Source organism: Labrus mixtus, chromosome 15 (assembly GCF_963584025.1).
Source record: "Labrus mixtus chromosome 15, fLabMix1.1, whole genome shotgun sequence".
Lineage (NCBI taxonomy): Eukaryota > Metazoa > Chordata > Actinopteri > Labriformes > Labridae > Labrus > Labrus mixtus.
In genome coordinates, this window is record NC_083626.1 from 18434149 (window position 1) to 18446852 (window position 12704).

Consider the following 12704-nt stretch of genomic DNA (forward strand, 5'->3'; position numbering starts at 1 on the left):
CTTTGCCTGAGAAAATGTCATTGCGTTTCAACACACTGATATGATTTACAACTTGTAATTTGAGCCTGACTCCAGAAAGCCTTTGATCATCAGCTCTAAGTCTTTCTGGTTGGTGTTTCTGTGTTTCAGGTGATGGGAACCCCAAAGAGAGCAGTCCTTTCATCAACAGCAGCGCAGCCAGCGATGCAGAGAAGAGCCAGCAGTATGACGGCAAAAATATGGCTCTGTTTGAGGTAAGGACAACGTCCCTACCCTTGGATGTTAAAACCTCGCTCACTGCTGTTGAACTCATTAAAATGAGGGAGATCTGTTTTATTACACCAGGTCTGATGTGACTGCCTGTTACTGTGTTTGTGTCTTGCAGGAGGAGATGGATACCAGTCCAATGGTCTCCTCTCTGCTTAGCAGTCTGGCAAACTACTCCAACCTGCCGACCGGCAGCAAAGAGCACGAAGAGGCCGAGAATAACGAGGAGGGGGCACGTCCGTCTAAAAAACCTGTCAAGGTAGAGTAAGGTCAACCAGGCATCTGAGAGCAAAGGCTGTAGTTGATCTTATTATTCATGTCAGTACACAGTACCAGGCCCGGTTCTAGAACAAAATGACTTAGGGTGCAGCTGAGATTAAACGGGGTGCAGCTACAGTGACCGGCAACAGCAATGAAAAACACTTTCGGTGGTATGGGTCCCTCATGTGGTCCCCGCTGAACGGAAAGGTCACATGCACCGTAAAGCCCATCAGATCATGGATGTAATAAACACGATCTGAGTCGATTATGTCATTTGAAAGCCTGGATTACTTTTTTTTTTTTTTAACTATCGTTATTTTTTTGCGTCCATTCAATTGAAGTTGCAGAAATTTAAAATGAGGGTGCAATGCAACCTTTTGCACCCTCGTAGAGAGAGTGCCCCCCGTCCAGGCCCCAGACAATAGAGAGGAGTACCTAAGATGAGAAGTGGATGGAATGGTGGATGTGAAGTGTGTGAACCCAATAAAAGCAGTAGAGATCTCTTCTTCCATCACAGGACAAAAGATACAACATGAAAACACGTTTTGATAAAAAAAAAGGTCTGTATAAACAAGATTGATAGTGATAGTAGTAGCTCCATCACGTAACTTAAATACCTCAGTTTAGCATTCATTACAAGTGCACAAACATTAAATAAATGGTTAACAAACTTTGTATTGCAGTTGTAAGCAGATGTAGTGTTTTTAAACTAAAACTGCTGCCGCTGGCAAGGCAAAGTATATTGAAGGAGGCCAAACAAAACAATGGGTAAATGATAGATTGCAACCAGATAAAAATCCATGTGGGTAAGCTGCTTCTGAAGCGAGCTGCACATACTCTGACATTATCACCTTCCTGGTCTGGGTTTCTCAGGTTCCACAGCTAGGCACTCTGATGGGTGTGTACCTGCCATGTATCCAGAACATTTTTGGGGTGATCCTCTTCCTGCGGATGACCTGGATGGTTGGGATCGGAGGCGTATTGGGCTCCTTCATCATTGTCTTCATGTGTTGTTCCACAGTGAGTAAATCTGCAGACGTCCCTGCCTGTGGTATATCCATGTCACGTAAAAAAAACATGCCTGTTGAATTTGCCACAAGGTTCCTTAGGTCTTCTTTAGCACATAAGTACTCAGTTACTAGAGTTTGTGTAATGCTGCTTTAAACCCCAGACAGAGATGATGTAAAACTGTAAAATTAAGTTTAACAAAACGTGTTTAAAACTGAAAATCCACTCTTACCTTTTTATGTTTATGCATTCTCTGATTGATAATCTGATTTGCAGAACAGAACAGACTCCATCGGGCTGCTGTGTGTCCCTGCTAATTATTTTGCATATTGCTTTACTACAGATTTGTTTGTTGATAACCCTCAGATTAAAGTAAATCATTCCCATTGTCCCTGTGATCAGAAGAAGTCTAAATGCTTGATATAACAGTTTATTTTAAGTGCATATGCAAGTGCTGCAGTTTGGAATATTCTTTTCACTAGGACTCTCATTAATTGTTCCAAAAAAATGTTTGGATCAACTTATGCAGAATGACATCCCCAAGTTTCCATTATGTTCATATATAAATGTATTGCATACAACAATTAGACACAATAATAAGAGGTTTAAATTCCTCAAATTATTAAATTATTTTCATGAGTCGATCACTTTCACTGTGGTGGAGTTAAAAGCTTTTAAACTGACCAATAAGGTCTCTTTTAATATAAAAAAATCCAGAACCCTATTTATCATTTTTATGCCTCCAGTTGAGAAAGGACGGAAAATATAGAAAAACAGGAAGAGCACCAGAAAGAAAAAAAATAAGCCTGACTCATGTTTAAAGAGTTTACACAATGTTAGATATCAAATCTACAAATAAGTTTGTACATTTTAAATAAATTATGAACGTTAATACACAAAACACAAAACCATTCATAGAAGAAGCTACCGTAAAGTAAAATGAAATAAAATAAATACATTATCAACCACAGCATTAAAAAATTAATTATTTTAAAAAACAAGATTTTAGCAGGGATTTAAATGGCAGGCTACCTTGTGGGTTTTTTCCTCATGGAGGTGGCCTGAATACTTTAAGCACCCATTTCCCAGACTTGGGCAGGATACCTTTGTCTGGTATGAACAGGCTAAGTTGTTCATTTTGATGCTCCAATGTATATTATGAGATGAACATAATATACATATACATATACACCTCAAAGTTGACATCCCCACCTGCTGCCTCTCAGACTCTGCTCTGTCACCCTGCTCTGTTTCAGACCATGCTCACAGCCATCTCTATGAGTGCCATCGCAACAAACGGAGTGGTACCCGGTGAGTGGACATCTGTGGGGTGCAATAATTGGCTTTACGTATGAAAGAACTGTGCTCTGACTCTTGAACATATGTGTTTGTGACTCAAAGCTGGGGGCTCATATTACATGATCTCTCGCTCCCTGGGGCCTGAGTTTGGAGGAGCTGTTGGCATCTGCTTCTACTTAGGCACCACGTTTGCAGGTGCCATGTACATTCTTGGCTGTATTGAAATCTTGCTTGTAAGTAGCCTTATTTTCTCATCACTCACATAATGATGGTTTATATAGTGTCTGTTTTCCCTCCTTGCTTATTCTATATGCAGGCCCTTATCACTACAAACATTTTCAGGAGAAAAGATACAGGTGTGATTGATGACTTATTGGGATAAAGAAACTCTATTTCATTCCTTTCTACTTTTATTGACAATATTAAAGCTTACATTTTGATGAAATGAAACTTTGTCCTGGATTTTGAGCTCTTTTAGTGATTGAAAATCAAACGCGTCCTTGCATCCTTAACCAATTCACTTTTTGAACATAGGTCCATTTTGGATGACCAAACTTCTCCACCATGCTCCACCACATTCTCCTTCCTCTACATCCGATCCCTCCATATATCCATCCTGTCAGATTTATATTGTTCCCCAGGCTGCCATATTTAAGATTGAGGGCCTGGAGGGGGCGGAGGCGGAGGCAGCTCTCCTCAACAACATGCGGGTTTATGGCACCATCGTACTGAGCTTTATGTCACTGGTGGTGTTTGTCGGGGTCAAGTATGTCAACAAGCTGGCGCTGGTCTTCCTGGCCTGCGTCATCCTCTCCATCCTGGCTGTTTACGCCGGGGTGATCAAGACCGCCCTTGACCCTCCCGTGTTTCCGTAAGTGATTGTTTTTTGAGGAAAAGTCTCCAGATATGATGATAGTTTATGACTATTATTAACTTTCTTCACAGTGTCTGTCTCCTTGGAAACCGTACTATTCTATCCAAAGGATACGACATCTGTGCAAAGGTTATCGAAATAGACAACGACACCGTCACCACCAAACTGTGGAGGACCTTCTGTGACTCTGACAGCATCAACGCCACATGTGACGATTACTTCAATACCAACAATGTCACCGAGATTCAGGGTATCCCTGGGGTCACAAGCGGCATCCTTGCAGGTAATAGACGCCTATTAATCTTAAAAACCAAACCCTTTGAGGATCAAACAATCTGAAGCCCCTTTCACAATTGTGCTCTTGAAAATGACACAAAAATAAAATCAAGACCTGCTTGCATCGACTTTTACATGAAAAATTCCTGGTAAAGTTGGTTGGAATCAGTTTCAGTTCACACATGCAGCTCATTTTCATTTTTCATTAAATAAAAACAATAACACACTCATTTAAATCATTCTCTTAGAAAACCTGTTCGGTAACTACCTGGAAAAAGGTATGTTCTTGGAGAAACGTGGGCTTGCCTCAGACGCAGATCCAGACAGTCCCCCAGCGGGCTCCAACCGCTATGTCCTGGCCGACATCACCAGCTTCTTCACCCTGCTGGTCGGGATTTACTTTCCATCTGTCACAGGTTGGTACATAAAAAAACAAGTTGTTGACAGGCTAAGGGGCTGTTTTTAAGAATAGCATATTTAAAGGCTCTCTGTAGCTTGTTGCACCAGCTTCTCAAATCAGTTCTTCATACATAAAAATAAAATATGTACCCAGATCAGACACGTTCTTTCCTTTAGTCATGGTAGTTACATGCTTATTTGGTTTCATTCTTCTCCTTGGGTTTTGTGGAAATATATTGCCTGTGTGCTATAACCGTGGCCTTTTCTAACTGTTAACAATAAGCAAACTCCTCACTCCAATTTCCCTCAAAACAAGAACTTCATGAAAAAACGCTTAAGGCAATAAGCCATGGCATCTGTCTTCATAAATCTTTTTGAACATTTTTAAGCATGAGGCGAAGCATGGGTTAAAGGTTACAGTGCATGGAATGCGTTTTAGAAGATGAAACAGAAGAGCATAAGGTGTTATCATTAAATGTGTACTTATAAAAAAAAAAAACACAATGTAGTTGATTTTATTATCTCCCCTTGTTCCTCTCTCAGGTATCATGGCCGGCTCCAACCGCTCTGGTGACCTGCGCGATGCTCAGAAGTCCATCCCTATCGGCACCATTGCTGCCATCACCACCACCTCTATAGTGTGTATCCTTCACCAAGTCGAGGACGATAAAACAGAAACTGTGTCGATTTGGAAAGGCTGATTGATCGAGGACTTTTATCTAACACTTTGCAAGTTAGGATGCTTGGATCAACTGTGTATTTCTTAACAGTGTTTCTACAGACATGTCCAGTGTGGTGCTGTTTGGCGCCTGTATAGAAGGAGTCGTTCTAAGGGACAAGTGAGTCTACTACAGAGCTTAGCAACAGTAGTTTAGTCAGATTGATTCTGAGTGTCCGTTTGAGTAGTCCTTTTTGTTCATCCAATATTTGACTGTAAACTTGACAGTCTTGTGTCGTAAACATATAAGCTTTGGAAACGAACAATGGTCACACACCAGGGCACCTAACAAGTTCTCTACTGGGTGTCCTGACACACCTGTACCTGATTACTGGCAAAATACTATAATTTCTCTTGAACCTTGTCTTGCTTTGCTATACATTTCTCTCACCCATGTGAAGTTATATTACATTGGTCTTTTCTTTACAGGGGGAGCTGTGTTCAGTTAAAAACACTTTGGCATTGCCAATAAACAAAAAGTTAAAAACTTTTCTGACTGAATTATACTCATAGACCACACTAAGACTATTTAATGTATATTAACCTGGACAGAGCAGACAGGGCAGAGAGATTTGTGCAAAAAGTGAGGATTTTTTTCTCTCTCAGTGTACAATGTGTACAGTGAGGTGAGGGTGTATTAACAAGGCTGGAAAAGTAATGCTGGAGCATGACGCACGGATGAGAGACAGACAGATATACTGCAAGTTTGTATGTTTTTAGCATGGGCTTTGGCTCCCAGTAGCTCATGCTAAACAGGATAATGTCTTGTATTATAATTCAGGACGGATGCTACAATGTATATTTTTATTGATTGAATTATTAGAAATGTCAGGGGACCCCATTTGATTTCCATGCGACTCCATATGGGGTCTGCAGCCCAAGGTTGGAAAAGCCTGCGGTAGGGTGTTGTCACTGCCTGGAGCTTGCATGTATGGATCCTAAGATCGCGGTTACACTGCCAATGTTGTCGTAGGCCTATATGTTTTTTAATTGTTGTTGAAAAATGTGATTGCAAAGATATTTAAACCATTATGCCATGTTGCTCATCCCAACCAGAAAGCCAGTGTTGAATAATGAGGATAGAATAAAACTTGACAGTCTTGTGTCGTAAACATATAAGCTTTGGAAAGGAACAATGGTCACACACCAGGGCACCTAACAAGTTCTCTACTGGGTGTCCTGACACACCTGTACCTGATTACTGGCAAAATACTATAAGTTCTCTTGAACCTTGCCTTGCTTTGCTATACATTTCTCTCACCCATGTGAAGTTATATTACATTGGTCTTTTCTTTACAGGGGGAGTAAAACATATGTATAATGCTGAGGTAGTTTAAATACGGGGTTGGTTATTAACATTCTGACCTGCAGGGAAACATACATTGAACATTTAACCACAGAAAATATATTAGAACGTGAACCCTTTAAATGGTCTCTTTATTGCCTCATATTAAAAAACATATTAAACATAAAACCCTTGTTGTAATTTTAAACGTAAGACCCTGGGTGTATAGAGCCCTGGGACTATAGACATGTCCCCTTTTTCATTGTGACCATATAACTCAAAAGCAACTCCAGATGTTAATATGTAGAAATGTTTATTTCTTTTCACAACCTTTAGTTAATTCATCATTCCCTACACAGTGATTCAATGCAGTTGCAAAAATGCAAAAAATGACTGTTAAAGAATTCCTTTGGAATAAATGTCCCCTGCTTTCCAAAAATGTGTTTTCTTGACATGCAGAGAAACAGAAACAAGGGAGAGTGAGGCTTAGCCAAGGGTCAAATCTTTAAAAATAAAATCATCAAATAGATATATGAATTTAATAAGTACCATTGAATAAGTTATTTCAGTATTATGTCTTGGCCTTACTCTACAGGTTTGGTGAAGGGGTCAATGGAAACCTGGTGATTGGGACTCTGGCATGGCCGTCTCCATGGGTCATTGTGTTCGGCTCCTTCTTCTCCACTTGCGGAGCGGGCCTCCAGAGTCTGACTGGAGCGCCACGTCTCCTACAGGCCATCTCTCGAGACGGCATCATCCCATTCCTTAGAGTAAGTACTCATTTAGGTTGCTTTTTAGTTTCTATAGCTATCTTAGATTAATTACAATTTTAAATACCTGTTTTTACTTTTTAAACATTTAAAATACTCAAAATGTGCCACATTGAAATGCAAAGACATCTTGTATCTGTTAGGAGGGGGGGGGGGGGGGGAACTGGGGTGTCTTAAAGTTATTCCATGAAGGATAACCACAACGATCACAAGTGATGGATTGCAGAGGGAAAAAACAAAGACATTGTATATAGCCCCAAAAAGCTTCCTAATATAAATAATGCACCGAAAACGAGGAACCAGACCTCTGCTGCCAAGCACCTGACACAAAACTATATTGTCCAGAACCCAGAAAATGGAACAAAAAGCAAAGGCTGCCAGGGAGGCCCTTGGCAACAGTTAACACAACACAAAAGGCGTAGCAACCAAACAAACCCAGCGCCCCAAGTTATACTCTGAGAGACTGTCAATAGGGAGAAAATACACAGAAAGTTATTTAATTGTGTTTATACTTTTACACACACAACAAGCTAAAACACAGGGGGACCCTTGCACTACCTCTAAAGGTGAGATAATGAGTCAACACAGCGCAACAGAGAGCCAGAGTTTATATAAGCTACACAGGCTTTAGGCGTTAGGCTTTAAGGGTGTCTCAAATTAGACTACATGTGGGGCCCAAGCAACCCTGGCCACATCCTGGACCCTTCCCTGCTGCACATCCAAAATAAACTGAGCCCATCCAGCTCATCGTGCACACCACTAAAGAGACGCCTATTACTAAACAATGTAGATACAAAAACCATCCAGACAGCTACATTTGCCCCTGCACAATTTTAGACAGATGTTACCTCACACCCAACTTGAGCACATGAACATACTATCACTACCTGAGTGTTAATTCAATGAATGGCTTACAACAGAAGTAGCCTCTTTTTATGACTCCACATACTGATCAATGGATCATCAGTGTTCATATGCATTGTGGTGAGGAGACAGAGGTTTCATAACAGAGAGCTGTGTGTTAACAATGCTTTGTTCATTCGCATATGAAGCAGGAAAGTCATATTATACATTTGCATTAAAAAATAATTAATGCATTAGGGTCAGTAGATTAGTCGCATCAGGTTGACAGGCATATTTTTTTTTTTAGATTTAGCAATCCATAATTTGACATATTTCAAATCCAGTCTAGCATTTGTGCTTTTATTCCCTAGAAAATTATTCAAAATGTGATTTAATTCAACCCTTGTATGTTGCTACAGGTGTTTGGGCATGGCAAAGATAATGGGGAGCCCACTTGGGCCCTCCTGCTCACTGCAAGCATTTGTGAGATTGGTATCATCATTGCCTCCCTGGATGCAGTCGCTCCCATCCTCTCCATGTAAGTACGCAGTAACCTCTATGTTCCTTTCTGTCGAGGCCTGCTGTGATTGGGATCATTCTGTACTGTACGTCTTAGTTTTCACTTTGTTACTCTTCCTCACACCCACATTCTGTCCTTCTTTCTTTAGGTTCTTCTTGATGTGCTACATGTTTGTGAATCTTGCCTGTGCACTGCAGACTTTGCTGAGGACGCCTAACTGGAGGCCGCGATTTAAGTTCTACCACTGGTGAGTTTGGGTGGCTGTGTTGAAAAAACCTAGATACATATAACACAAAACTATAATTGCATGAGATCCGGTTTGAATTTCTAGCTAGAGGGAAAATGTTAAACCATGCTGTGGTCACCTCTTTTCTGTGTCTCTTTTCCAGTATTACTTTAGCAGCAGCAGACTGAATTTGAAACATTTATCAAAGAGTTATCTGCTCAGATGTGTGGCCGATATTTCAGTTAAGTTAGACCAAACCTGTGTCTTCCTGTCCTCTGCAGGGCTCTGTCTTTCTTGGGTATGAGTCTGTGTCTGTCACTCATGTTTATCTGCTCCTGGTATTACGCCATAGTTGCCATGGGCATCGCCACCTGCATCTACAAATACATTGAGTTCTGTGGGTAAGTCATTATCATAACAGCAGCCCTGAAAAACCACAATAATTAGATTGGATTGCAAAAACCTGAGTTCAATACTATGACAGTTGTTCTTGTTTAGTTGGATACTATTGAGTATTTACTTATAACAACACCCGCATCATGTGTTATGTCCTGTGTCACAGAGCTGAGAAGGAGTGGGGTGATGGGATTCGGGGAATCTCGCTCAGCGCTGCACGCTTCGCTCTCATGAGGCTGGAGGAGGGACCGCCTCACACCAAGAACTGGAGGTCAGTGTGCACAGGTTTTGAGCTATAACTGATGACCTTATATGACCCATTGAATCTTTAGCTTTTGGACATTGTTTGTCAGGCCTCAGATCATGGTTCTGGTGAGTGTGGACGCTGAGCAGAACGTAGAGCAGCCTCGTCTTCTCTCACTGACCAATCAGCTGAAAGCGGGGAAGGGTCTTACCATCGTCGGGACGTCGGTTCAAGGAACCTTCCTCGACAATTATGTGGAGTCCCAGAGGGCAGATCAGGTCCATTCTCTTATCTCTAAATATATACTACAAACACAGTTGAATACATTTATCACAGAATATGTAACAGGTGTCTCTTTCTCTGCATTTTGTTTTTAGTCTCTGCGTAAATTGATGGAGACGGAGAAGGTGAAGGGCTTCTCTCAGGTGGTCATCTCCTCCAACCTGAGGGATGGGACGTCCCACCTGGTCCAGGTTGGGGGACTGGGAGGTCTGAAACACAACACTGTGATGGTCTGCTGGCCCAAAAACTGGAAACAGCCTGAGTACCACCAGCATTTTAGGAACTTTATAGGTACTACCGAAGTGACGAGTAAATGATAGTTGTGTTGTACACTCAGAAAACTGCTGCTTAAAAAATATATACAAACTTTAATCGGACCACTGGGTTACTATGGGACAGAACTCACTGTTAGGTGGGGGTTGTTTCTATAGTAGATGAACAATGATGAAATCGTGAAACAGACTGTGGATCATCTTAGATTTATTCAGCCATGATCAGACAACATAGAAACAAAACACACATGGCTGACAAAGTGACCATCGCTGACCCATGCTGACCAAGATCTCGCAATCATTGGCAAACATTGGCAAACATTGGCAATCATTGGCAAACATTGGCAAACATTGGCAAACATTGGCAATCATTGGCAAACATTGGCAAACATTGGCAATCATTGGCAAACATTGGCAATCATTGGCAAACATTGGCAAACATTGGCAAACATTGGAAATCATTGGCAAACATTGGCAAACATTGGCAAACATTGGCCATCATGGGCAAAGTGGCAAAGTGTTCATCTTCACAGTGTTGCTTATATTCTGCTAGAAGGTACAGCCCACAAATTCCTGGCTGCTTCGTTACATCTCTAAAAGGCTAGAAAGAAGACATCACCTTGACTCGTAAATGTCAGACACATTTCCTTTTCTGCTCACAACATGTATTACAGCTTGACAAACCTAAAAGAAGGATTACTCTGAGATGGTTGACACAATTTAAAGATATATCCACAAGATTATCAAGATGAATTAATTCATGAAAATACGTACTAACCCAAGTGAGGTATACCTTCCCCTGGCCCTCTATAATGCTCATAACAAACCTATTTTCCTCTCTCCCTCTGTAGAGGTGGTCAGAGAGACAACAGTAGCCAGTATGGCTTTGTTGGTCCCAAAGAATATCCACAGCTACCCGTCCAATGGAGAGCGCTTCACTGAAGGCCACATAGACGTGTGGTGGATAGTCCACGATGGAGGCATGCTGATGCTCCTGCCCTTCCTCCTGCGCCAGCACAAGGTGAGAAACGAGCAACTATTCACATCTGAAAAGGTTTCACGTGATACTGCCAGAAGTAAAACTTTTTGTAAATAATAAACACAACTTACAAAGCACACAGTGTTCAAAAACATTACGAAGGTGTTGATAATTTATGATTTAATGCTCCTGTTTTGTCTTGCAGGTGTGGAGGAAATGCAAGATGCGCATCTTCACTGTGGCTCAGATGGATGACAACAGCATCCAGATGAAAAAAGACCTCATCATCTTCCTCTATCACCTGCGCATCGATGCTGAGGTGGAAGTGGTGGAGATGGTGAGAGCCTCATGCGACTCTTGGTCTGAGTTCACACACAAATCCTGCGGGATGAAAGTTTTTGTCCTTCTAACTTTGTATTAAAAAATAGTTTTGTGTCCTGAGATCAAAGCCAGATTTCTTACACAACCGTATTTTTTTTCCTTTATATGACTCATGTCTCAACACTTGACAGTTATGTAATAAATGCCTTTTTTTGATTTGTTCTAAAGCATGACAGTGACGTTTCAGCCTACACCTATGAGAAGACACTGGTGATGGAACAACGCTCACAGATCCTCAAACAGATGCATCTGACAAAGAATGAGAGGGAGAGAGAGGTAAATCAGAAACTTCAAAACAACTTTAGAAAATGGATAATTTTTTTAAACCTGCTCTCATAGAATAAAGCAACCAACAAGTGTAGTCAGCAGAGTCCACTTAGAACACGACTGTTATGTGGACATTTTAATTATCACTCTTTGGCTCTGTGGGAGGGAAGTGGTTTATAATAAGGTGTTGTGTTTGGACTCGTTTTCACTCTTCTAAGGGAGGGAAGAATCAGTTCCAGAGGGAAATTACAAAATGACTCATATTCTTTTCCATACTTTTGCGACAGATCCAGAGTATTACAGATTCTTCCCGCGGGTCCATTCGGCGTAAAAACCCACCCGGCTTGCGCTCACAGCAAAGCGTGGAGGAAGCCAGCGTGGCAGAGAAACCAGAAGACGAGGTAATGCTGCATGTCCCTTTCAGGAGAAATGACCTGTTTATTGACTTCTCCCTCTCTCCTCTCTGTGCTCTGGCTTGGGCAAAATTATATTTTATCACAAGAGCAGCATATACAGCAATTCACCGTTTCACTCATTCCACCGGCTGCTCTATGATTGCCCTCTGGCTCCTGGCTCTGAGAGTTTCACCTTTTTACTGACAGGCGTCTCTTTTCTCTCTTTCACCCTGTCACACTGTCGCGTCACGGTGTCCCTGTCTCAGTCTGTGGCTGTCTCCAACCCTAAACAGGTACAGCTGATCCACAGCAAGAATGCAGCCTCACCCACCAGCCCCACCTCTCCTGCTGCGCCTGCAGACAAGGGACAGACAGCCAACGCAGAGGCGGGCAAAGACCTCTTCAACATGAAGCCGTGAGTGACCACTCCAGTTTCTATCAATGTGCCCACAGGGACATGGATCAGTGGTCAATATTTGTTCATACTGACCCATGTTCCTGGGTTCAAACAGATATTTTCTTGGTTCTAAGCAAGTGACAAACAAACCTTTGACCTAAAGTTACACAAATAGTGTTAACCCTGTTGATTTCACAGCCTGTGGGCTGAATCTGGCGCTTTAAAAGCACCATAATCCTTTGCGATTAATAGAAATACGGAAAAAAATTCTTAGAAGAAAAAATATTTTCAAAAGAAGCTGTTCATGCAGATACATAAAACCTTTGTAGTACATTGTTTGAGTATTAGAAGATCATTATTTATAGA

The 12704-nt window shown here is 41.5% G+C and overlaps 1 protein-coding gene across 5 annotated transcripts in view; it reads left to right on the plus strand.

Moving 5' to 3' along the window:
* The window catches only part of slc12a5b (solute carrier family 12 member 5b), a 35849-nt gene that overhangs the window by 20037 nt on the left and 3108 nt on the right, over positions 1-12704 (plus strand). For 2 of the 5 annotated variants that reach the window (XM_061057044.1, XM_061057043.1), the window contains exons 2-23: positions 130-233; positions 365-505; positions 1381-1527; positions 2772-2826; positions 2917-3047; positions 3438-3685; positions 3760-3971; positions 4213-4380; positions 4907-5005; positions 5145-5202; positions 6962-7136; positions 8399-8517; positions 8648-8746; positions 9007-9126; positions 9288-9392; positions 9475-9643; positions 9743-9938; positions 10771-10940; positions 11104-11235; positions 11448-11555; positions 11834-11947; positions 12208-12356. In XM_061057044.1, the coding sequence (XP_060913027.1) occupies positions 130-233; positions 365-505; positions 1381-1527; positions 2772-2826; positions 2917-3047; positions 3438-3685; positions 3760-3971; positions 4213-4380; positions 4907-5005; positions 5145-5202; positions 6962-7136; positions 8399-8517; positions 8648-8746; positions 9007-9126; positions 9288-9392; positions 9475-9643; positions 9743-9938; positions 10771-10940; positions 11104-11235; positions 11448-11555; positions 11834-11947; positions 12208-12356 (3019 nt within the window). Of the gene's footprint in view, positions 1-129; positions 234-364; positions 506-1380; positions 1528-2771; positions 2827-2916; positions 3048-3348; positions 3686-3759; positions 3972-4212; positions 4381-4906; positions 5006-5144; positions 5203-6961; positions 7137-8398; positions 8518-8647; positions 8747-9006; positions 9127-9287; positions 9393-9474; positions 9644-9742; positions 9939-10770; positions 10941-11103; positions 11236-11447; positions 11556-11833; positions 11948-12207; positions 12357-12704 lie in introns of those variants that run through there. The other 3 variants (XM_061057046.1, XM_061057045.1, XM_061057048.1) reach the window with 2 other exon arrangements.